Below are 27,407 nucleotides of genomic sequence, written 5' to 3'. Positions count from 1 at the left end.
TGGGAACCCTGCAGCCCAATGGTATCAATGTGGATTTCACAAGTTTCAAAATCTCCCCTCCCCCCACCGCATCCCAAAACCAGTCCAACTCATCCCTGCCTCCCTAACCTGTTCTTCCTCCCACCTATCCCCTCCTCCCACCTCAAGCCGCACCTCCATCTCCTACCGACCAACCTCATCCCGCCCCCTTGACCTGTCCGTCCTCCCTGGACTGACCTATCCCCTTCCTAACTCCCTACCTACACTCACCTTTCCTGGCTCCATCCCCGCCTCTTCGACCTGTTTGTTTCCTCTCCACCTATCCTCTCCTCTATCCCTCTTCTATCCGCCTCCCACTCTCTCCCTATTTATTTCAAAACCCCCTTCCCCTCCCCCTTTTCTGATGAAGGGTCTAGGCCCGAAACGTCAGCCTCTCTGCTCCTATGATGCTGCTTGGCCTGCTGTGTTCATCCAGCCCTGCACCTTGTTGTCTCGGATTCTCCAGCATCTGCAGTTCCTACTATCTCTGATTCGACAAAAACCAGTTAAGCCAGTTACTAATTGGCTGATCTCATCTGCTTTGCAGCAGAAACATTGATTTACTTGAATAGCACCACCCTTAAGCCTCCAAAGACCTTAGATTTAATGGATAGAAAATAATTTTTTAAAACAGTAACTAAGTAAAATGCTAAATTGCAGGCAAGGCTTCTTAGATTTTACACAAGATTAACTCTTAAAATTTAAAACTCATACCTTTCTTTTCACTAGTTTACCACTTTGCAACAGAACAGTTAAGGTTTCATGCATTTCGCAGTCTTCTATTGCTGGCATCTAGACCTGTGATGCATTCCACTGCAAACTTACAGGAAATGGGTTAAATCAAGAGTCAAACACAAAAAGTTTTAATGCAATATTCCTCCCAACTTGATGTAGAAAATAGCTATTTCTAAAATTGCCACTACAGCACTTTAATCAGATACCTCTCCCACATGGGTTTGACATTTGTGTTAATATCAGCCAGTTCTTAAGAAATAAAAGTGCTATAACAATTTTAAGGTTGTGTGTATGAGTGTGTCCATTTGGATCTTGAAGTACAGGTAAGTAACTGAATGGCTGAAACTTGGGAAAGAATAGTAGTTACATTATAAATTAAACATTCTCCTGGCGTGTGGTAATCCATGTTGTCTAACCAAATCAAATATATTTTTGGTACCCCTGGTGCTGATTTTTATATCAAATAGTACCTGAGAGTTGGACCATTAATTTTATGAAAACCTATCCGATTTTCAGTTCAAATGAATATTGTACGTTTGAGTAGCATATTGAGCATTTTCATCATGAAAAGTGGCAAATACTGTTCATCGTTAAATGTATAGTTATCAGTTTTAAAATTGTTATTCACTAAATACCAGAGTTCAATTCATGTTGGTGGCATTGTTTATGGCATCATTGCAGATGCCTGTTTGAAATTAATCCTGCACCTGATCAAATTAATTTCTTTGAAAATAAAAGTTGACTTCATTGGCTGAAATATTGATGCACTTAAACATTGTGTTAAAATGGTATTTCCAAGCGTTAAAAAATAGGTTACCAGAACTGAATGATTATAACGATCAGGAAAGACGTTTATCTAGAAAAGTGAAAGCTAAGGGGAGCCGAAGAGATCTTTACGGGCCAAAATGTGTTGACAAAGTAACAGTGAGTTAACGTTATTAGAGTGCAAATAATCAAGCAATTACTGGCAAAGACAAGATAGATCACAAGATGTAAATCACCACGAATTGCTGTACAATTTGTACACTCTACTGTTAGACTTGCACAAACTACAGCTCCCTGTCAATTGCCTTACAAATCAAAAACATTGCTGCACTTCTGCTGTATAAAAAGTGAACTAAACTCAGCACAGAAGATTAAAGCTGATATTTTGTAGTGCAAGGATACTTTTAATGATGAGGTATATGTTGCTGCAATAGCACTTAACCTTAGAAACCCAAAAGGGAATAATTAAAACTGGTGACTCTCACTCCTGAAGGTCATAGAGTTATTATTTTTCAATGCTTAAAAACTTTCCCTTTCTGTCGCTTTGACTTTCTCTCTTAAGCCTTTATTTAACACAAATTATCACCCTATGTCATTCTCCATCATGAACTCTATTTGTTTAAGTTAGATGAGTTTAAGTTATGGACTATTAGTCTATTCATTCACCAAGTTCTCAGAGTGCCTAGTTGCTATCAAGGATCAAGGAGGATATGGCTTTGTATACAGCTTGGCGCCTATTTTTTCCAGTGTGAAATAGAGACAATGATCTAGCTCTGTTAGATAATGTCTCAGATTTCATTCCAGCACAACCAGAATCCACTCAATGTCTGACAAAGGTACTGGATGCTCAGATGGTCGCACAGTTTGTTGCCATGTAGTATCAGAATGCTATCATAATAGCTGGAGATACAGTGGCCAAAGGAGCATCCAGGGTCTACCAGCCTTGCAGCAATCTATCCTTAAGATTAGTAGAATTGCTAGAACTACCATGGGGCAGGTGGGGGACATCAGTAGCTCTGTGGAGCGTGAATTACAGTCCTCTCTCACGGTCACAACACTCACCCTCTCACAAATGTTACTCCATCAACACCTTGTTGCTGTCCGTCAGCCGGCCAGCCCAGACTGCTGCCGCCTATGCCGAAACACTGCAATCCAAAACAGAGCTTTTCTGAGCCACAACTGCTAACAGGCCATCTGCACTCTCTCCCACTGAACGGCAGCAGCTTTCCAGCAACTATGCTTCAACTACTAGGGTCACACTGGACCAGTCTAAGGCATATGGAAGGCAGACACAAAGGAAATACACTCAGGTGATTAGTTGCACTAGAACAATTAGATTATTTTGCATGGAATTTGATTTGGAATGTTTTCTTTCTGGTGCTTTTAGTTTGAGTTTTGTGACAAAGAGGACACTGCAATGGTTTGTAACAGAGGGATGGTAAAATGTGTGACTGCTGTTAAGTAAGAATTAGTGTTGAGTTGACTGGTACCCAAGGTGGATGAGCCATTCACAGACAGCCTGACCAGGAAGAGATTTCATCCTCTTTTACATTGTAGTTGCCTCATGTTGAGGCTGTGCTGGCATAATAGTGAGATTGTCAGGATTCGGCAGGCAACAAGGAATCATGACACGGTCTGAAGAGGACAGGGGACTAACTGGTTCAGGTACAGAAGAGTTGCTAGAGTATAACGATAGTCTCCTTAATGACGTTTTGTATGCCAACATGGCTCTTTTCATAGATATTTCTAATCAACCTGTTCAGACATATTAGCACACACATGCAGAACTTGAACCCAGGCCTCCTGACCCAGAGCTAGGTACACTATATCGCAAAAGCCCTCTTTGCTTCTGTTTTATGGATTCTTCACTCTTACATGTGGGTTGCATGCTGAAATTATCAGCCTGGTTATCAGCATATAGCTGTTCTTACCCAATAGTTAGACTCTGAGTCTCTTATGGAAAATTAAACGCTGATGGCCCAGCAAACTCACACTGAATTTTGGCATCATGACTACTGCCACAATGAGGAGCTTTTATCTACATAAGACATAAGGAAATGAAATATTTTGCAGTTGCACATCTCTGAATATAGATGCAGCACCCTCAAAGCAATTTGGGTGCAGTCAATGATACCCTGAACCAGGGAGAAGTCCACTATACAGATGAAACTATGTTTCTGTCTGAAAGGCAATGCATTTCCCTCTCTTTCCATACTCTGCTTCAGTCACCTCCGTTATATGACAGTACTGCAAACTGCAACATATTGGAAATGTCATCTCCATCATTTATTCAAGCCTGGTAAGAGACTGAAGTGAAGACATTCATTGGCACGGTCACCATCAGAACAGTGACCATGCTATCCCCAATTCTGCTATGAGAGGTAGGGGTGCCTGCTCAATTCAGTGAGCATCTCCTTTGTGAAACGGAGAAATTACAAACACACTGTTTCTTATTATGGTTGAGGTAGAAGAAATACTTCCTGAGAGCCTGTGTGGTTAGAGCCTTCTATTGAGATCTTTTTTCTCCCCTCTCCTCCTTACTCTTCAGCAGCTCGTGCAGCCTCTGCTGAGCCTTCCTGTAATGCAGGTTGAAGGGTTGGAATGATCTACTCCTGCTCCTAACACCTATACTCCAATACAGTAGCCAAGAAGAATGGAAACTACTGTACCCATGGCTGGGAGCAAATGATCTGAGCAGGACCATTGATGTGAGAACCAAGTCCTTTACTTTTTGCTTTCATTGTGTTAAAAACTAAGAAAAAAGATCAATTTTCCGCATGTTTTATAACATGAATGTGGTTAACAATATGACAATGACCAGACAATTTTTTTTGTGACTTTGGTTCAGGGATAAATATTGGCCTAAGCACCAGAGATTACTTCTCTGTTCTTCATTGAATTAACACCTAATGATCTTTGACACTCACCTGAACTGGCAGATGGGGCCTCAATTTTATATCTCAGTCAAAGGACAACACATTTGATGACTTCGGGATCTCTGGGTGCTGTACTGACATACACCTTGGTATTTACCTGCTCCAGTCCTGTAGTGGACTCCAGTCAAGGACCTTGTGGTTCAGAGGTGAGAGTGCCATGTCTATCACTGCCTGGAGGTATCACCAACATTAAACAATGGAAGAAACCACCAAACCACTGATTCAGCAGCAGATATAACCCAGCAAACAATCTGAGAGTGGTTGCTGACACTTGCTGCTGCAGATCATTGTCTACTGTGCAAGGTCCAGGGAAGCTGTGGATGGAGAGTTGAGTTTGAAAGTGATACTGTTACCGACTAAACAGTGTTGCATGCAAAATTTGCCTACTTCCTGAGTATATTTCCAGTAGCTGCAATACCTGCTCACCCAAAATAGCATCAGGCACAATTACAACAGAAGTGTGAGTGCGTGCACACAAGTGCCACTTAGGCTTACAAACAGCTTCAGTTGCGGTGAGAATATAAACACTGCGTGAGCTAAAATCTGCAGCCAGACTTTTTTCTTAAAACTTTCTCTCGGCTTACTCCACTATTTTAAAGGAGAGTAACACACCAGCCCCCTACTTGTCCTTCCTCCAGTTAAGCAACTATTAAATCACAAGTGATGAAGTATGCATGTTATGAGGCTTTTAGGCCTTGATTTCATTGCAAACAATCCTGATGTTTTCCACGGCACATACACAGCGGGAAAGTCCAGCACAATCCCTCGCCGCATATCCAACTATGTGCACTTCTAACTCTGGATAACAATCAGGATATTCCCCCCTGCCCCTCAACACAGGAATGAAACTTGAATCTCCTTGTTCTACATCCATTCCCTACCTACATGTGCTGAGCCAGTGGTGGGACTCGCAAATGAATCCCATCAGACCTGGACTCAATTCTATTTCTTGGAATGGAATTAGACAGTAAGTCACATGGTTTGCCTGCAACAATAGGCCCTTTTGTATGAATGGCTCCTGTTCTGCAATATCCCCTTACAACGAGTTATCATCCTGATCAGGTATTTTCTAACTTCAAGATTTGTATCTGCCCAGTGAAGGAGGCAACAGTGGTTTGAAATCAGAGCTCCATGAGTCTTGGGAATGTCAATGTAGGTCCTCTATTTGCAAACTATTTGGAAAATGTCAGGTCTTAACAAGTCATCCATTTATTTTTAAAAAGCCTGTATTTCTTCAAACTTGTAATAACTCTTGTTAAGATATAAGCTGCATGATAAGTGTATGCAGCTTGTGTGATTTTATACAAAGATACAAAATTGGCTGCAAGGAAGAAAGAATTCGCCTATAACAGTAGAGATGATATTCCCCCATCGAATTTCCAGCGTGCAATCCTGTTAATACAACTATGAAAAAATACTTTTTGAAAGTAGTGTTAACTATATGTTTATTTTGCCTCAGAACTTAGATTTCATCACAAATTCTCACTCCCAGACCTTTAAACCGGTTTGATTAATGGGTTTTGATAATGTGCAGTTTTAGCCTTAAACTTTGAGTTGTGTTCGTTTCCTAAATATTCACCATCAACTTAGTTATTGTAAATGCAACCTTAAACAATATTCTCACAGGCAGGTTGAGACAAGTTATTAACGTAATACATAACATCTTATTGCAATGCAGTACAGTGTAGTGTTGATTAAGTTCCTGTCACCAATGTCAGTTCAGGCAAGATTTTTATGTATGACTTGTGATAAGTATTGTCTGATTTTATTTTCATTTCCAGTTTTAGATACATGGCTTTTGGAAAGCCCGTCATCTTATTTCTTCCCCTTTGCTTCCTGCAAAGTGTGTTGGCAGCCACTAGAGGGGAGGAGACTGCTGGTCCTTTCAATTACTACACCATTGAGATAGACGAGGGAGAGGACGTAGCCAGAGACGTGGCTAAAAGGAATGGTTTAGAGTACGTCCTACCGGTCAGTGCAACTGTTTTAAATATTGTATAACACTTAAAAGATTTTTTATTTATTTTTTTCAGTGCTATTGTGATAATTATTTGCAACAGAAGGGTATTTCATAGTTAGCAGTGCAGCCAAAGCCTCTGCTGTGAAAAGAGACATTGAAGGTGAAGAATGATACTTATACAGTTTAGGTTATTTAAACAAAAATAGCAGGTTTCAAGTGTAAGTTATTTTTGCATGTCTTAAGCTGTTTTTATTTTTAAATCAAGGTATTTCACTACTCCTCTCAAGAATTCGACCAGCATCCTGGAAATTGCAAGTTATTTAATGGAATGTGAATGCAGTTTGAAATGAATTTGTCCTTTTAAAAAAAAGATAGATGTGAAACCAGCTTGGTTAATTCCCCTGAAGATAAATGCATGATGCTGCTTTTAGTGCTTGGGGAAATGGTGACAATTATTGAAATGCAGTTCATGTTTTACATGGCCACAGCATAGAGCTCATATTCTTAATAAAATGAAACAGCTGCCTGGTATTTTTTTCTGCTTGTTATTTTGAGAAGTTGAAGTTATGAATAGGAGGAAAATAATTCATACATTTCAAGGGTTTATGCCTCTTTTATAGGTTTTTAAGTCTTTGATATGTGGATGTACAACCATGTGATCTTATTGGCCTGCAACTTGTGATTTTTTTTCCCCTTTTGTGGACTATAATTAATGAAAAAAAACATTAATTCAGTTTATGCTAATACTTAACAAAAATCTTTGAACAATTAGATATTGACTGGAGGTAAATGTTATTGATATTTCATTATTAAAATCTAAATTATTAAATTAAGTTGTCAATTTTTACCAATATAAATGCGGTTATCAAATCTCGGTATACCTGATTTTATTACTTAAGGCAAGAAATGCCACAACTAGTTAACATATTTTTGGACACAGAGAGTTCAACCTGTGTTGGTTATTTCACTGTGTCATTTCTGCCCCCAGAAGGTTAACATGCTATACAAAAATCTAGCTGCAAGCTGATAGGAATAACTCTTTGTGTTGCTAATTATCCCACTGCATAATTATTAATAATCACGAGTGGGAACAGGAAATAAGCAGACACCAAATAGTTGAGAATCCTATGATTCTGGCAGGAAGCTAGCCTGCATTAATAAAATGTGCCTGTGCCATTATCACAGTAGATAGAAGTGTTCCTTGTTAAGGATCATTTATTAACTGAGATCATCTTTTAGTTCGCCTTGGGGTAATGACTAATGTCAATGGCAAATTTCACAGTTGTCTAGAGAAATGAATTAAATTTGCAATAAAAAGCCCTTTGGCTTGTTGTACATGTTCATTTATTGGAGTAGTTGAACTAGAAGAACTGTAAGGCAACCAAGAACATCGGCTTAATTTTCCTTATGTATAATAGTGACCTTTTAGCTCTATGTTGGAACAATACATATTATGAGCTGGTGAATGGAATTTAAAGCACAATCCAGCAATGGCACCAGATGTGGAGTGCCAGAAATATGTAGTATACAGTCTTTCACTAATACATTACGTTTTTAAGGTTTTCTCTGAGGAAAAGTGTTACAGTTTTGAAGCAACAGGGTTCTTGCTCTTTACTACATGATAATGACTAGTCATTGCTTAATTTTATTAAAGTGTAATAAACATTTCAATATTTGGGTTTGTTTGTTAAGTTGAACAAATCTCTAACGTATACAGCATTTAATTGGTAATATAGAATTTAGCTGCACTAAAACTGCTGTAGTGAAAATATGGTTTATTATATCACAGTCCATTATGTTAAAATTCTTTTAAAAATTGTTTTTGAGTCTCTGTGTTAGACTAGTAGGCGTTTCCAATGCTTTCAATTGTATGGACAGTAAAAGCAGAATGTGCACTTGCTGAATAACAGCTCCAGTTTACTTAATTATTTCCAGTCCTTTTGGATCCTGGCTGAAGGATATTTAGTTTATCAATAGTTGTCGTGATTAGATCAGGATTTATAACTACATCAGCAATTTAGAATACTTAGATTTATTCAGTTAATCTACAGAATCTCTGAATGCAAGATAGTCAAAACTTACCATTTGGAAAAAGAATGGACGGTAATCTATTACCAGAAAGTGCTTATGAATGAAACATCAGTCTTTTTAACATGCATTAAACTGAGATTTGTGAATGAGGCAATGGATGAACTGCATTCAGTGCATTGACTGATATTATAATTGAAGCAAATGATGGACTTGTATCAAGATTAAATGTTTACGCAGTGCCTAGACTAGAAATTCCACGAAATGAGACTGAATGGAAGGTTCTTGATACATTGGAGTTTTAAAATTAGTGTTTTGCTTAGATCTGGAATGAAGAAAATAGCAGCTAACCAGTACAGGAACAGTAATTAATGGAAGTTTTACTAATAAGATACTATGATCGCTAATAGTTTTATGCTACACTGGAAATGTAGTTTTGTTGTTATGGTAATCATTTTAAGTGAGACTAATGATAAATAATTTTGTATACTTGAGCTATTAATCTTACTCTTAAATAAACATATTTTGCCCACTACACAACAAATAATTAGAAAAGGTTCACGTCTCAGTCTGAACAATTAGCATAAAGGTCACTAAATCCTCAAAGCATAATGATTGTCTTTTCCCCACAGTGGAATAACAGAACTCAAATTCAGCAAGGTCAAAGAGCAGATTGTGTCTAAAATTTCACACTGCCTCAGTAGGCTTTCACCAGGTGGAGAGTTTGTCTGGCTGTTCTTTTCCATGTTTTACCTTATACACTTGTCAATTACTCGCACAGTGCATGTTTTATACAAAAGTTATTTTTTAAGCAATGAAAACTAATCACTCAAAAATATAGGATAGATGAGCTCAATGAGAAAATATAGGAGTAACATTTACACTTCTGAAAAACTTGATGGGTTTCATGTCTATGAAGGATTGTATCTGAAACAATATGAGAAGTTAACATAATTGGCACTGTGCTGAACTACATCTCCAGACATTTAAAATTCACCAATCTGACTTCTACTGAGTAGCAAATTTCAATTTAATACAAGTAAGAGAGTAGATAACATGAAAGTCTTTAAAAGATAATGAGAAACTAAAATTGGAGTTTAAATAAATAAAGTTTTATATGGTCTGTGCAGTATTTATTGCATCTAAACAATCGGTACCTGTGTAGTGAAATTTATATGCAGATGTGGTGGGTATTACAAATTGCTATAGTGATTGATTTCACCCCCCCCCCCCCCCCCCCCCCCCCCATGTATGTGAATGTGGAACATTCTTTAATGTAAGGTAATCCCAAACAGCATTGAATTACCCAATTACTTTAAACAATTAGCACAGTAAAAAAACAAATTACCGTAGGGCTACAATTATTTCAATAATGGAATGCATAAAAGTACAATTCTTAACGTCAATTTGAAAGGAAAAGACATTCTAAAATGCCACACACATGTAATGTCCTGAATTAATTATCATGCAGTTATCATTGCTGAATCTTATTAGTATGGTTTAAAATTGAACATCCGATCCTTGTTATAGAATTGGCTTGTATTTTTCTCAATTCTGAGAATCATCAGAAACCATGTAGGAAAGGTGTGCCAAAAGCAAAGATATGGAACATGTTTGAGCATCGCTGCCTCTCTGTTTTGCTTTGAAATTATAATGTATAAAGTTATCTATTCTGAATTATTAATCAGTTTATAAGTATAAATAATTAACTAACTAACAAATAAAGTGACAGCCCATTAATCAGTCTGTGTATTTACATCCCAAAGAAGTCTGGGTCACAACACTAGTACCATTGAAGTCTGCCACTCTTTACTACAGCTCAACACTTAAGCATTAAAGATTTTCTTTCATGCTGGTTTGTAAAGTATCACAACTATTAAGAGCATGGAATGTCTTTTTCTCCAAAAATGAGGAAATCTCGGTTAATATTGCATTTTTTAACATTTCCCCCATTCCCAGAACAGAATTGGTGTTATGGCTTTGGCAAGGGATGACATATGTAACTTAGAGTGGGAAGTGTTGTACATTTCAGATTTTAAACTATTGAAATACATTTAAAGGCATTATTAATACAAGTATTCTTTCCACTGCTCAATGACTTCAAAGTTTTTTTTTAAATGCTTAATGTTAGATGCAATGCAGAAGAGAATGAGTTAAACTTAGCTTACATTTTATTAATTTCAGTAAAATAAAATTAGGCTATTTGCTACTGTTAACCACAAGGTTTACAGACCAGTGACTATATTAAAGGGGATTGTCCTCTTCTATTATTTTGGTATTAGTCATTTGGTCCTTTCAGGTTTTTCCTTCCCTTTGAATGTACTGTCTCTTTCAGGTCTTATAGACCCACAGATCCCACCACTTCCCTGTGCCTTATGCAAAATATGAGAGTACCCAGTCAGAAAATGGCAATGAGTTTTTCAAACAGGGTGTGCTTCACAATCTGAAGTTATTGTCACCTGGAATTTGTCCAGAAGCATTTTTCAACATAAGACACAAAATGTCATTAGAATTGTGAATCCTGTTTGTTTTCTCCCTTTTATTAGCTTATAGAACTGATAGTGTATCCCACAATTGCTATTTTTCTAACAGTACAAATTTGATCAATATTTGAATGGCCATCAAAAAAGTGGGGGATCCCAATGCGCAGTTAACTGATGATCATCTGTTTCAACTCAGCACGTAAATGTTATGCTGCCTCGTCATTACCATGAGTGTAATATTCCGTCATTTGTAAGTGTGTTGCTGAGTGGCAGCATGCCTAAGCACAGGGTGCAAGGTTTTGGGGAGTTGTCACCACTTAAAGCTCAGTAGCATTATTCAAGCCAATTTGCACCTCATCAAGGGAAGCTTCACTTTGACTGGATCATTTGTTGCAAGTGGCTACAGAAGATTGTCTGACAGGAGCAAACTGAGAAATAGTACAAGAGGGTAGACAGCATGCTGCAACCTTCTTGTTGCAGAAGGTGAATGAGAGAAGAGTCTTGAACATGCTACAGGCAGCTGAGATGTCACCCAGGCAGTAACCGTGAAGGCAGTGGAAGCAAACGGCCGCTTCAATCAACATCAGCATTGTAGTCCCAGGGACATTGACGCGATGCTGAAAGAAGTTCAATGACCTCAAGTGGTCAAGGTCAGTGAATGCATCTTTAAATATTATATGCTTACTAATGAATCTTGCTCTCTTTGCCATTGCTGCAATGCTCAATCCTACCTTTTTGCCTTTCCCTTTCCATTATCAGGAGAACTCTAACCTGGTGAGGCAGGTGCAAGAAGAAGAGAGAGAGAAGAGACAAAAGAAAAAAATAGCATTACTGGTTCACTTGCCCACTGATGCCTCCTTGGGTACTGACACTTGTAACTTAGATTTTAGCTCAGGAGTGGGGCTAAGCCTTATGTTCTCACTTGAGAATGTTGCACAAGTCATTTGGCCTGAAAGGGTTAATTTGGAAGCTATGGGATAGCTTCATCAATTTATATATGAATAAATGTCTCTGGGAGGAACAAGTCAGTTGTTGTAGTTTATTAGTTGTCAGTTACACAATCTCTAACCATGTAGCATAGACGTAGTTGGATTTCTTGGAAGATAACAATGTCTCTTACAATATCTACATTAATGCAGATAACCAGTCTTCGGTTAATGCAATCTGTTATCTTATTATTTTGTAATAAATTATTTGTTAATCACGTACATGCCTCTTCTGCCAAAGGTATATTAATGATTAATTCTTCACCAGTCAGTACTAATAAGCCCATAAATGAAAATTATAAGTAGGGGAAGGAAGATCTCACAACATGGTGCTAATTGTATGGACTGTTGTCAGAAATGAAGAAAACATCGACAGTAAAAAGAACTCCTAGCAATCAGAACAGAAGAAAAAGGAAATGTTCTGCAGACAAAGAAGTGTGTTGTTGCCACTTTGAATGTGTCAGCTCTAAGTTTTAAAAAAAAAAGCCAGCCAGCAGCAGAGACAACAGCAGCCAGTTCAGACTGGAAAAACTCTAGCTGCATAGCAGCTTTACTTTTAAAGTTTAGAAAAGACAGGACCAGGGGGAAAAAATGTTTTAAAAAATGCCTGAGACTGGAAAACTTATTACAAGGGAGTGTTTTGAGCCACTAACAGGGAATGAAGTGGTCAACATCCCACTACAATTAGAAGTTGAGTCCCTAAAAGGACAAGATTCAAACACCTAGTTTGATAGTTCTGAGCTGAAAATTCAGCAAAAGGCAAACATTGTTATCTTTATTCAATCATTTAAATAAGCTGCAGGAAAGTTCTTCAAAACAGAGTAATTGCTTAAGAAATTCTTCAAACCAGCAACGTAATTTGAGAGATTAGAACCCAAAACTCAAAGACAGAAGAAGGTTTTCGTAGAAATAATTGTTTTGAAGCGACAACAAATTTCTGGTGTACAGCTGAAGACTTTTTGTTAATTACTCAGTAGTTAATACTAGTAAGCCCAGTCGACTAAAAGTGCAAGAGTTGGTGGCAGTACATCTATCCAAATAAATCCGAGCAGAGCTGTCAGTTGTAGGTATCTCTTCCAGCTGAGGTCATTCTGGAAAGCCGCCTTCAGTCTCTTCCACTGAATATCAGTGACCTTCCATCAGCCATGCCCAACTACTTGGGTAACAATGCATAGGAGCAATAGGACAGGTATTAAGTAAATGCACAAGGATGTTGTGTTGACTTTTATATGGAATATTATATGCTTTGTTTGGTAAAACTGATTTTTTAATGGTTCTTGTGCATTGGCTTTTATTTCATGCATTGGCTTTTATTTCAGCCATTGTGGCCCACAGGGTGCAATGCATTAAAGATGAAAGTATAACTGAGGAAAGACTCGGGCCCATTAAAGACTACAGTGGGTATTTTGTGCATGGAGCCAGATGGATAGGTGCTAAATGAATAATTTTTTTGTGAATGTTCACTGGTGTGAGGGATAATTTGGTCATAAAAATCAGGGAGAAGGGCTGTGATATTCTTAAAGGTATTAGCACAGACAGAGAGGTGGCTCTGGCAGGCTTAAAAGTAAATAAATATCCAGGGCCAGGTGAAATACCTTCGAGACTGTTCAGTGAAGCAAGGGAGGAAATAGCAGGGGCACTGGTGATAATTTTCAATTTCTCTCTGGCTACAGGAGAGGTGCTAGAAGATTGGAGGACAGCCAATGTAGTACCGTTATTCAAGAAGGGATAAACTGGGACATTACAGGCCAGTCAGTTGAGTCTCAGTGGTGGAGAAACTATTGGAAGCAATTCTGAGGGACAGAATTAATCTGCAATTGGAGAGGTAGGGATTAATCAAGAACATTCAGCATGGCTGTAAGGGAAGGTCGTATCTGACAAACCTTTATTGAATTTTTCAAAGAAGTATGTAATGAGGTCAATGCATTCGACGTTGTCTACTTGTACTGAGGCAAGGCTCTTGATAAGGTCCTACATGGGAGACAGATAGCAAAGATAAGAATCATGGAATCCACTAAATTTTAGCTAATTGGATCCAGAATTGGCTGAGTGGCAGGAAGCAGAAAGTGAAGGGCGAGTGATGTTTATGTGACTGGGTCCAATGGGGCTCTACAGGGATCAGTGTTGGGGCCCTTGCTGTTTGTGCTATATATTGACATCTAAATTGTTTATATAGGAAAGATATTATTAAGCTGGGGAGGGTTCAGAAGAGATTCACCAGAATGTTGCCAGGAATGGAGGATTTGAGTCATAAGGAGAGCCTGGATAGGCTGGGAATTTTTCTACTGGAGCATAGGAGGTTGAGAGGTGACTTTGTAAAGATCTATAAAATAGAGGTTTATAGATAATTGAATGGCAGGTGTCTTTTCCATAGGGTGGGGGCTTTCAAGACAAGGGGGCGTATTATTAAGGTGAGAAGACAAAGATTTACTAAAGACATGAATTTTTTTTACACAGTCGTTTTTGTGTGGAATGAGCTTACAGAAGAAGTGTTGGGTGCGGGTACAGCTACAATGTTTAAAAGATGTCTAGATAAGTGCATGGACAAGAAATGTTTGGAGGGATATGGGCCAAACACAAGCAGGTGGGATTAATTTAGTTTGGGATTATGGTTGGCATGGACTGGTTGGACCAAAGGGTCTGTTTCCAAGCTGCATGACTCCAAACAATAAATATACATATGTTTAAAAAAAAAAAAATTGATGGAGTGGTAAATAGTGAGGCGGATAGCCTTAGATTACAAATGGATACAGACAGACTGGCCAGATGGGCAGATCAGTGGCAAATGGAGTTCAATCTGGTTAACTGTGAGATGATACACTTGGGCAAGCAAGGCAAGGGAATACATGATGAATGGCACGACCCTGGGAAACACTGAAGATCAATGGGACCTTGATATATATGTCCACTAGTTCCTTAAGGTAGTAGGACAGGAGATAAAGTGGTTAAGAAGGCATATGGTATTCTTGCCTTCATCAGCTGAGGCATGGAATTTAAGAGCGGGTAGGAACTCCAGCTAGAATATTGTGTTAAGTTCTGGAATCCACATTATAGGAGGGATGTAATTGCACCGGAGAGGGTGCAGAAGAGATTTGCCAGGATGTTACCTGGCTGGAGAATTTTATATATGAAGAGAGATTGGATAGACTGGGGGTTGTTTTCTTTGGAGCAGAGGAGACTGTGGTGGGGTAACATGATTGAGATGTATAACTTTGAGGGTCATGTACTGGGTAGACAGGAAGAATCTTTTGCCCTTGGTGGAAAGACCAATGAGCAGGAGGTTTTGTGCAAACCTGAGGAAAATTCTTTACACCCTGAGGGTAGTGGGAATCTGGAACTCAGTACCTGTACCTGTGGTAGAGACAGAAACCCTCAACTTTTCGGAAGTATTTGGATGGACACGTGATGTCAAGGCATACGATGTTACAGGCCAAGAGTTGGAAAATGGGATTAGAATAGTTAGGTGGTTGTTTTTGACGGCGTGGACTTGATGGGCTGAAGGGCCTTTTCCTGCACTGTGGACCTCTGATTATGGTTTTGACTATTAGGTAACAGAGGGGTAAGGCAAGACAATGTTGTATGATGGAGAATTGTGGTTGCATTCACTCGTTCTGTGATAGGATAAGTGGATCATGGAGTGCCGACCTGGAGCTGACCTGTCTTGTATTTCTCCTCTACCACCTTCTTCTCCTTGGCTACTCACTGGATACCTACTGGCATGGGTTATGTCTTCATGACAGTGAGATTGTGGTCTGCTGCATCTTGCGCGTGACACATGGTGCATGAGAAATACTTCGAAGGAGCCATGTAGCAATTTCCCCGAATAATTTCTCAGTAAGCAGAGGCTTTCTCAAACAACGCAATTGCCTTCATAACAACATGTTGTGTGATGGTATGATTGTGGCAACATGCGTGTTCACCCATGTGTTGCACGCTGCAGTCATGAGGTGGGTAATCGGTGGATAGTCCTTTTTTGCCCATTTGCCATCCTTTGGTTTCTTGTGGTTGGCACAGCAGTCTACTACAGAATGAAGTCATCATGACTGCTGCCAGAAGATTAGGAATTGAAATGATGGTCCCGATGACCAGAATGTAATCATTTGACTGAGTAGAAAGAAACCATTGCATTTGTAGTACAAATCTGCTTTGTGGTGGTTGTATTTACATGCAGTATGTTGCAGTAACAGTCACACCAACCCAATCCCAATAATGCGGAGACTCTCGGCCACGGTGAAGCTTTACGACCACTGCCTGTTTCTTTATCGAAAGTGCAAAATAGGTATAAAGTAATAGGCATACGGCACAGGGACAGATACTTTGGTCCAACTTGCCCATGCCAACTAGACATCCCAATCTGCACAGTTTTGTTCTCATAGGACATATTAGCCACAGAGAGAAAGGAGGTCAACCAGAGTAACTCCCAAGAAAACTGGATCGTCTTGATGAAAGAAGGGGAAAATCTGGGCCTGTATTCTGAGTTTGAAAGAGTAAATGGTGATTTCATTGAAATTTGCAGTTGTAAATAGGACATAACCCCTGGCTGAAGGAGGATCCAATCCAGGGGGTGCAATGACAGAATAAGGGGTAGGCCATTTAAGACTAAAATGCAAATGAAGTCCTTCACTTGGAGGTTGCTGAATCTTTTAATTTTTTTTTACCCCTCATTCAGCACATTCAAGACAGAAATTGATAATTTTTTGCATAGCAATGAAATGTTCTTACAAAGTTGGGGTTACGTTCAAGATAATCATGACTTTTTAAGTGAAGCATTGGTTTACATTGAGGCCAGAGTCGGGTTCTTCAGGACAAATTTTGTCTGGAAATGCTAATGTAAGATTTGAATTACTGTGCCATTTGTGGACATTCCCATTTGAACTAACTCTCAAATCAAAACTGAAAGTTTCAGAGAAGAAAGCAGGCTTCTAGTTTGCCGAAAAATCTTTAAAGAAATTTACAATACAGGAGAGGTACTAGTCATCTCTCTCTAATGAGAAAGCAGGCCTATGATCCAGTAGGACTGTAGTGACTTTACCTTTAGTGCTAGTACTTGTGCAGGAACAGTACAACTTATAAAAGTATTGTAGAGTAAAAGACTAAGCCCCCAAAAGCTCCTCTGTACTAGTGCATGTACAACTAGCAGCGTTTTTGTTTCAAAAGAGAGATTAAAACAACATATTCAACTCTCCTAGCATATAGTGTGTCCGGCTGCTCCCTTGTACAACAGTATCTGGCGAACTACAATGTGTTGGCGATGCTACCTGATGCAAGCAAATTTGTACGTCGCCCTGGACTGCACTGCAGGTCTGCCTGCAACAGAGATGTGATTTAAATGAGTACTGCCTTCGTGAAACTGGGACATATCCTCACAAAAAGGAAGTGAACTGGTCCCTGAACGTCTAGGATAGGGCCTTATCCGAGAACCCTCCATTGCCACTCTGCTCAGGCAGCTTAGCCATTTGTGTTGCATCTGCTCATTTCCCCATCATTTTGCAGGACAAGGGAGAACAGGGACTATAAAACATTTTGAAGGCCAAACAGTCAAAGTAGATCCCTTGAAATGAGAATCATAGCTGTCAACACGTGCTGCATCATTCATTGTAGACTTCAGCTTTAAGTGACAGTACAAACCTCCTTGCCATTCTGCCAATGTAGCAACTGCCAGGAGAATTAATTCAGCAGCTAAAGTGAAAATGGTTCCTAAGTTTGGAGAAAGTTCCTTGAAATTGGAAAATAGCCAATTAATTCTTTTATTCAGAAAGGGAGCGAGTCAGAAAGCAAGAAACTAGGCAGTCCAATTAGCTTAACTTTTGTCATAGGAAAAATGTTAGAAACTACTCTCAAATGTGTTACGGTACGGGTCCTAGAATGAAAAATTCAAAAAAAATAAGCAAAGCTGATATAGTTTTATGAACCAATTTATAGGAGTTTCCTTTGAAGAGGAAACAAGTGCTGTGGATAAAGTGGATGTACTGTATGCAGATTTCCAGAAGGCACTTGATATGGAGCCACATCAAAGACTTTATTGGAAAAACTGCTCAGTGTGGGTGGTAACATATTGATATGAGTAGAAGTTAGCTGACAGGTAACAGGAGGGGCTTATGTGTCATTTTCTAGTTGACAAAATGTAACGAGCAGTATGCCACAGGGTTCAGACCTGGGGTCTCAATGTTATATTGTTGTTTTAGGATTTAAATGAATTGGATGACTGTGCTAAAGATATGATTGTTAAATTTGCTAAAGTGACAAAGATAAATAGGAAGTTGAGTTCTGAACATGACATTAGGAGGCTATAAAAGATATAGATAAGCTAAGTGAGTGGGCAAATATCTTACAAATGGAATATAACGTGGAGTAATGTGAAATTGTACATTTTGACAGGAAGAATATCAGCTAAATGGTGAGATGAGGCAGAGGGATCTGGGTGTCCTTGTGAATGAATTGCTAAATGTTATGATACAGTCACAGCAAGTAATTAAAGCGTATAAATTATTATTGTTTATTGTGAGGGGATTAGAAAATAAAAATGGGGAGCTTATGCTTCTGTTATGTAAGACATTGGTGAAAACATATCTGGAATACTTTGTATGGTATCAATTTCCTTATTTAAGTTAGGATTTAAATGTGTTGGAAGTTCAGAGATTTACTGAACTGAAACCTGGAATGAGCAGGCTGTCTTGTGAAGAAAGTTTGGACAGTCTAATCTTGTATCTGCCAGCATTTAAGAGTAGGAGGCAACTAGGTTGAATCTTGTCAAGACCCCCCAGGATCTTATGATGTGGATTTGGAGAGGATCTTCCTTTGTGGGAGAATTTAGAGCTCAGGCTCACTGTTTAAAAACAAGCTGCTCATTTAAAATGGAGATGAAGAGAATTATTTTCTGAGTGTCACAAGTCTTTCCAATTTGTTTCTTGAAAAGATGGTGGGAGGACAGCACTTCTGAGCTAAGATCTATCAAATGATCCATCAAAGGAGTGTTATTCAATAACATTATAACGCAATCCCTTGAATGGCAGGAAAGAGTTGCACTTCATGTGGAAGTGTTACAAGTACTCCTTGTTTTAATTTTGTCTTTTATTTTGTTTCTAGATTACTACATTTAATGTTAGGATTAAGTTTTTTTGCTTTTTATTTGATTATGGCAAGAAATCATTTTTGACTTTTGAAATGGTTTCTCAGTATGGAAATAACAAATGTACTCAGCATTAGTTCTTTTAGAAGTCTGATGTTTTTATAAATGTAAATCCCACACAATGGGAACATAGGAACAACAGTAGGCCAGTCAGCTCATCGAGCTTGCTCCACCATTTATCATCTTGGCTGATCAAACAGTTTGAAGCACCCCATCTCATAACTATGTGTGCCATCGGTAATCTGAAATCTACCAATCTCGACTTAATACTCAAGACTAAGCTCCATAACCCTCAGGTAGGGAATTCCAAAGGTTCACAATCCTCTAAGTTTCAATTAGATCACCTCTGAATCTTTGACGTTCTAAAGCATACAGGTCAGTTTTCCCAATTTCTCTTCACACGACAGTTTTTGTGAACCTTTGTTGCAATCCCTCATTGGCAATAATGTCTTCCCTGAGATAAGGGGCCAAAATTCTGTGCAGTCTAATCAAGCTCCCGTCTAATTGAAGCATGACTTCGCTACCTCAGTACTCAAATTCTCTTATGATGAAGGCTAACACTCCATTAGCCTTTCTCATAGTTTGCTACATCTATATGGCTTTCAATGATTTACTGAAATCAATTAGTACGTCTACACTTTCCAGTCTGTTAGCATTTAGGAAATATTCTCACACCTATGTCTTCTACCAATATTCTCATGTTTTGCCATATTATATTTCATCTGCCATGTTCTTGCCTAGTCACTAAGCCTGTCTAAATCTTACTGAAGCCACTTTACACATTCCTCATGACATGCATCCACAATTTGGAAATATCACATTGGGTTCCCATGTCCAAATTATTGATATATATCGTGAACAGCTGAAGCTCGACCACTTATCTTTATGGTAATTGACTAGTCACAGTCTACCAGTGCGAGGATGACCCATTTATTTTTGCTTTCTATTTTCTGTCTGTTAGCCAATCATTAATCCATGCCATTACTTGCTTCAGTTTTTCTAACCAGCCTCCTGTGGGGATTTTATTGAAGCCTTCTGAAAATCCAAAGACACTAAGTCCATCAGCTTTCCTTTATCAATTTTATTAGTCACATTTTCAAAAAACTCCAAATTTGTCAAAGACTATTTCTCATTTGCAAATCCATGTTGACTGCTCAATCAGATCATTATCATCCAAGTATTTATTTATCCCGTCCTTTATAGAGTCACAAAACTGAATGGAACTTATTGCTAGTATGAAGACACAACTTCATCTCAACAAGCACCAGTAGTGGTCATGCCTACCACTACTGTCATGAACAGATGCATCTGTAACAGCTAGATTTGTGAAGACCAAGTCTCCTCGTTTTCTCCTCCTTGGCTCTGTCAGCACCTGATGTGGTCAGATACAACCTGAAGGACTCAGCCAGCTGAATATGACTGATTTGCTCTTGGTGATGAAAGTTGAAGTATCATCAGTTAAAATACATACTTTATTCTTGTTAGCTCAGTGCTACTTCTAAGTGGTGTTCAACATGATGGAATGCTTATTCATTAGCAGAAGAGGATGGTAGATTGCAAACTGTGTAGCATTTCCTTACTCATGTTTGACCTGATGCCATGATGCTTCATGGAGTGTGGAGTCAATAATCGTATGCCCAGCGCCATATCCTCCTAATTGTCTATCATTGTGCTGCCACCTTTTCTGGGCCTTTGTTTACATTGGGAGAGGACATCCCAAGAGATGGTGATGAAGTGGTCTAGAATATTGTCTGATAGACATACTCATTGAGCCATCCCTATATCAGGCTGTTGATTACCAGTTTGTGCACTGGCTCTTCAGATCTTGGCATAGAAGCCGGATATTTGTGAGGAGGACTTTGTATAGTCAATTGAGCAGGGTGTCTTTGTTGTTTTCTGTGCATCTGCTAAATGGTTCACCCAGTTTTCTTTTTCTTTAATAAAAAATCAAAATCCAGTTCTGAGGGTCACCGGACCCGAAACGTTAACTCTGATCTTTTTTCTTCACAGATGCTGCCAGAACTGCAGAGCTTTTCCAGCAACCTCTGTTTTTGTTTCTTTTTCTTTAACTTCTCTGTAGCATTTCAAAATGAATGAGTAACTTGTTAGGACGTTTGAGGCCAGTTAAAAGTCAATGGTATTGCTATGGGTAGAAAGTCACATGTGGCAAGACTGGGTCAGGGTGAGAGATTTCCTTCCCTGAAGCACATTAATGGGCTAGGTTTTATGCAATTGGGTAGATTCATGATCATCATCATCATTATTGTGTTATGTCTCACCAGGATAAGAGTGTTCCTTTAAAAAGACATGCCCACGATACAATGATAGCATAGCATCTGACCTGAGGATATAAAGGCCTCATTTACCATCTTAGTGGGATCACTTGAAGCATGAGACGCTACTGAAAGCATGCTGCTCAGTGCTGTTCAAATGTAACCTAATAGTTTAATGTTAGGTTCAGATAATAATGTGCCTGAAGATTATGTTCACTCAATGTTTGTCTATAATAGCTAGCTGTAATAAATGCCTGGATGATTCAAGATCATGATATCCACATCTAATTTCTTATGTTTCAACAGATAACATAAGCAGTGATGCATCAGGTAAAATACCCTGCTGGAGGCAAGACCAACATCAATTACTGAGACAAGCTTTTTATTACAGATTTATTAATTTAATTGTATTTCAATTCTTCAGCTCCCATAATGGGATTTGAACTCACATTTTCAGTTCCTTAGTTCAAGCCTCTGGATGACTAGTCCAGTAATATTATCACTGTGCTACCATCTTTTGGAGAGAATGCAAATCAGGTCAATTCACTCAGACCCAGCATATTCATTCCAGAGTGGTTTTGTTCACTGGATAGTAGAATTCAGGCCTAAGTGCCAAATTTTTGACTTCTGCATTTTCAGTCTCCACTCCGCTAACTCTCCAGCTGATGCGATTTTCATACCATCTTGGTAATCAGCAGTTAGAATGTTATTCAATTAATAATTTAGGCGAAATATAGAAAAGACATTGAAACCAAGATTTCAATTTCAACTTTATCAGTTTTTCAGTTTTTCATATGGAGAAAAAAAGACTTCATTAGTAATAACAGAATGAAAATGTTACTAATCACAATTATATCTATTGTTGACAAGCAAGTGTATATATGCGAGACACAGGGTAAACAGAAAGTGCTAATGATGTGAATTGGAATAAAGACTGGAAATGCTGAAAATATATGGCAGGTCTGTCAGCACTTTTAAAAGAAAACACGAAAGGATGGATTTTCCACTTGCCATGGAGGCATATAATTAGTGCTGTAGAAAAGCTGCATATTATAAAAATCCCCCCAAATACTAGTTGCATTGTGAAAACAGAAGTCAGGTGGTGTCCCTAAAAGTTAAAAAAATTTGTGTCACTGTTTTGTGAGTAGACCTTTAGTGACCACTTCCATTTCTGGTAAAATGTCTATATCCAGAACATTTGTGCATTTTCCTTTTCACAGATATTGGTGGGATTGATGTACATTTTCTATTTTTTAAAATTCTGGTGTATAGTATGTGCTGTTTATGATTAAAATAAAACTCGGTTTCCCAATTCACTTACCATGTGAGTGAATGGCATGACAATCCCATTGTATTAAAATAACAAACTGCTGATTGTAAAATTGCAGACTAATTTTCTATTGTTTAACTTACAAGAAGCAATGGAATGTGCCTCACACATGAGGAGAAATAGTGCCTCCAGTCATAAAGCACTTTAATATTTGTCTGTGCACTGACCAAGATTGTTAATTACATTTTGCAGAAGCATTAACTTGAGTTTAAATGTACTAGTTGGTCTCAGGATAGTGATTTTGAGAAAAGCATATTCAGCTTCCCAACTTGAGCTGTGATTACAGTCTGATAATATGACACTTGTTTCCATTATCGGTTCTAGCTTGCTCTATTTTCTTCCTTCTGAGTAGGTGTTTGGGATATGCTGGCTGATGGAATCATCACTGCAGACTTGCACTGATCTCATTAACTGCCCAGCTTTTCAAGCAAGTGAATAAATCCGGGTTAAAGTCTCACCTGCCATGTCTAAACACAATTTAAATAAACTGTTCAGACTCTTGTGTAGTGGCAGTAGCCCTACCTCTGGACCAGAAGGTCCGGGTTCAAGTCTCACTACCCAGGATCTATGTCATAACATGTTTGAACAGGTTGATGAAAGTAGTTATAGCATTCGTTTGTAGCACTTGGGGAGCTACATGTCTACAGGAATGATTACTATGTCAAAATCTTTCTTCAAAATTCACAAACATACAATGTTACTCTAATTACAAGCTATCTTAATTTTAAAACATTTGCAGACATTTTTGTATCCTAAAATAGTTTATTTTAAATGTCTAAAATACTATAACTTGTGATTAAAATACTACAAAATGTCAGAAGACACCAAGGAGATGATCAATAAACTAAAACTGCTGATTTTGATACATCGAACTGAGCATAGCTAGGGACAAATCTTTCAGCATCCTGTGGGTTAGTAGGGCACCAGTTGCAGATCTTTGCCATTTTCTAATAATCGTAGCTGAATGTGCACTGCAATTTAGAATGCCTCTGCTAATGAATAGCAAAGTTACCACTGCCCACAGTTTATCCCTAGTCACAACTGTAATATCAGTTAATGTGTTTCTCAAATGTAAACAGAAAGAGTGATTGATTCTTTATTCATTGAGGCCAGAAGTTTGATCGCTTTTTCTACTGAATACCATGACACTGCTATTGAAGTTACGATCTGGTGCATTTTTCTAAGTATCAATGGTCAATGCTGCCACAGGCTTCATTAGAAATTCTTCCAGTTGTGTTCAAGATGTAAATTTAAGTTGTACCTAGCTTGTGTATCATGCTGTAGGGTATATGGGCAGGAAATTCAATGGAAGACCTGCATGGTTATTGAGGGGTAGCAATAATTGTGGAAAACGTTGAAAGGTCCATATTTGTTAGAGATAACGAAGTGTGGAGCTGGAGGAACACAGCGTGCCAGGCAGCATCAGAGGAACAGGAAAGTTGATGTTTCAGGTCTGAAGAAGAGTCACTGTCATTGAACTGAGTAGGCTCTTGACAAAGAAGGCTTTGACAAAGCTCCATGGAAGAGATTAGCATGTAAACTCGAAGCTCATGGGATTGGGCATAGTGTGTTCAGAGGGATAGAAAACTGGCCAACAGGAAACAAAGAGTAGAAATAAATGGGTCTTCTGAATGGGAGCCAGGAATTGGTACAAGGATTACAGCTACTCACCATGTATATTAATGGTTTAGATGAGGGAATTAAATGTATTTTCTCCAAGTTTGCAGATGACACCAAGTTGGTTGGGAGGGTGAGCTGTGAGGACGATGCAGAGATACTTCTGTGAGATTTGGACAAGCTGAGTAAGTGGGCAAGTACATGGCAGATGCCCTATAGTGTAGATGAATGTGAGGTTATCCACTTTGGTGGCAATAAACAGAAAGGCAGGCTATTATCTGGTTATAAATTGATGGAGGAAATATACAATGAGACCTGGGTGTCCCCATATACCAGTCACTGGTGGTTAGCATGCAGGTGCAGAAAGTGATGAAGAAGACAAATGGTATGTTTGCCTTCAGAGCGAGAAAATTTGAATGCAGGAGGAGGGATGTCATGCTGCAGTTGTGTAGAGTTTTGGTGAGAATATTACATAAACATATGTAAAAACTAGGAGCAGGAGTAGGCAATTTAGCCTCTTGAGCCTGCCTCGCTGTTTGATATGATGAATCTTACTTTGGACTCCATTCCACTTTTCTGACAGGTCTCCATAACCCTTCAATGCTAATTAAAAATCCATCTATTTTCTCGTCAAATTTACTAAACGTCCCAGCATCTACTGTAGCCTGGGAAAGTGGATTCCACAGATTCCCAACCCTTTTGAGAGAAGTAATTTCTCCTCATCTTTGTTTTAAATCTGCTACTACCCCAGTCCTGAAACTATGACTTCACATTCTAGATTGCGCCACATGAGAAAATATCCTCTCTGTGGCTACTTTGCCAATTTACTGTAGTATATTTTATACCACAATTAGATCCCATGTCATTCTTCGAAACTTCAGGAGTATAGGTCTGAACTGCTCAATATCTCTTCATATTCAATCTAGCTAACCTCATGTGTGCTGCCTCAAATGTAACTACATCCCTTCTCAGGTAAGGGGACCAAAATTGTATGCAGTGCTCTAGCTGTGGTCTCACTAATGCCTTGTACAGTTGCTGCAACACTTCCCTACTTTTATACTCGATTCCTTCAGCAATAAATGCCAACATCCAATTTGCCTGCCTTATTACCTGCTGCGCCAGTTTTCTTTTTAGTTTTCTGCGATTCATTGCACAAGGTCACCCAGATCCCTCTGCAAAATATCTGTTCGATTCATCTACGATTTACTTATAATCCATTATTAATTCCCTAGACACTCCCTTACTAGAGGGAAAATGCACTCTTCATTTTTTTTTTAAATGCCTGGAAATCTTCCTATCTGTATTTGTCTTTCTGGTCAGCATTGTTTTTATGCTCTAATTTCTATCTCCTTATTAATAAGTTGGTCTTGGTTCTTTATATTCTGTCCAATCTTCTGACTGGTCATACCTCTACTTAGAATTATACTGTTTTTCTTTAAACCTAAAATACTCTTTAACATCATTAGTTAACCATGTGTGTCCTTCCCTTGGAATCTTGCTTTCTTACTGGAATGTCCCTTTTCTGGTTACTCTAACATATCTCTTTAAATTTCTGCCAATGTATCGCTTCGAAACAATCCTGTATCCAAATTTCCAAGTTCACGTTAACCAGCTTTATCTTCATGCCTTGTAATTGCCTTAATTCTCCTGAAAACTTTAGTCTTAGATTTAAGATAACAAGGTGTAGAGCTGGATGAACACAGCAGGCCAAGCAGCATCAGAGGGGCAGGAAAGCTGACGTTTCAGGCCTAGACCCTTCTTCAAAAATCTTAGATTTATTCTTAGTCTTAGATTTACTCTTTTCTTCATTAAACGAAATATGATAAGATCAGTTCTAAGGAGGGCACCTTCACTGTTAGCTTATTCGTTAATCCTGTCTCGTTGCACGTTACCAGATTGAGTAAAGACTGCTTTGTGGTTAGTGCTAGAACATGCATCTCTAAGAAATTGTCCCAGAAAACACTATGAATTTATCTTCCAGCTCCCTTTGCCAATGTATATGTATCACATTTTTTTATCACTATACTTTTCTCTTATTTGCCCCTCTGCTAGGGAGTCTCAGAAAAGGAATTAAATTAGATGGACCATCTAGCATTGACTAAGGTGGTAGAAGTGACAATGTAGAAGCCTGTCAACCCTGCAAAGTCCTCCTTACTGACATCTGGGGGCCAGTGCCAAAATTGGGTGAGCTGTCTCTTAGTCTAGGCAAGCAACAGCCTGATGTAGTCATACTCACAGAATCATATCTTCCAGAAAGATCTGAAGCTTTTAGACACCGTCTCCACCCTAGGTATGTTATATCCCACTCGCAAAACAGGCGTAGCAAAGGTAGCAGCACAGTGATATATAGTCAGGAAGGAGTTACCTCAACATTGACTTGGGACTGCATGAAGTCTCATTGCATCAGGTTAAAACATGGGCAAAGAAACTTTCTAATTGCCGTTTACATTTCCCCCTTCAACTGATCAATCAGTACTCCTCCATGTTGAGTACCACTTGGAGGAATTACTGAGGGTGGCGAGGGTGCAGAATATACTTGGTTGGGGGATCTTTAATATCCATCAACAAGAGTGACTCAGCAACTACTAAATGGGTTGGCAGAGTCCTAAAGGACATTTGCTGCTAGGCTGAATCTGCTGCAGGTGATAAGGGAATCAACAAGTGATAAAAAACATACTTGATATCATCCTCGCCAATCTGCCTGCTGCAGATGCATCTGTCCATGACAGTATTGGTAGGAGTGACCACACACTGGTGTTGTGGAGGCAAAGTCCACCTTCATGTTGAGAATAGCCTCCATTATGTTGTCTGTCATTTACAAAGGTAAATGGGACAGACTTTGAACAGATCTATCAAGTCAAGACTGAGCATCAGTGAGGGACGGTAGGCTATCAGCAGCAGCAGACTATATGCAACCACAATGGAATCTCATGGCCTGGCACATCCCTCACTCTACCATTACTATCAGGGCAGGGAATCAACTCAGTCAATGGGAAGGGCAGGAGGGCTTGCCAGGAGCAGCAGCAGAAACGTAAATAAGGTGTTGACCTGGTGCAACTGTAAAACAGGACTACTTTCATGCCAAACAGCATGACCAGCAAGTGATAGACAGAATTAAGTCCTTGAGAAGGTAGTAGTGAGCTACTT

The 27,407-nt window shown here is 38.9% G+C and overlaps 1 protein-coding gene across 1 annotated transcript in view; it reads left to right on the top strand.

Annotated features, from left to right (window-relative positions):
- The window catches only part of LOC109933936 (PC3-like endoprotease variant B), a 746,762-nt gene that overhangs the window by 88,253 nt on the left and 631,102 nt on the right, over positions 1-27,407 (top strand). Inside the window, exon 2 of the mRNA XM_048598131.1 lies at positions 6,236-6,425. Within this exon, the coding sequence (XP_048454088.1) occupies positions 6,246-6,425 (180 nt within the window). The 5' untranslated portion in view covers positions 6,236-6,245. The remainder of the gene's footprint in view (positions 1-6,235; positions 6,426-27,407) is intronic.

The sequence above is a fragment of the Rhincodon typus genome, chromosome 6 (genome assembly GCF_021869965.1).
Source record: "Rhincodon typus isolate 14 chromosome 6, sRhiTyp1.1, whole genome shotgun sequence".
Lineage (NCBI taxonomy): Eukaryota > Metazoa > Chordata > Chondrichthyes > Orectolobiformes > Rhincodontidae > Rhincodon > Rhincodon typus.
This window is presented reverse-complemented; position numbering and strand designations above follow the sequence as displayed.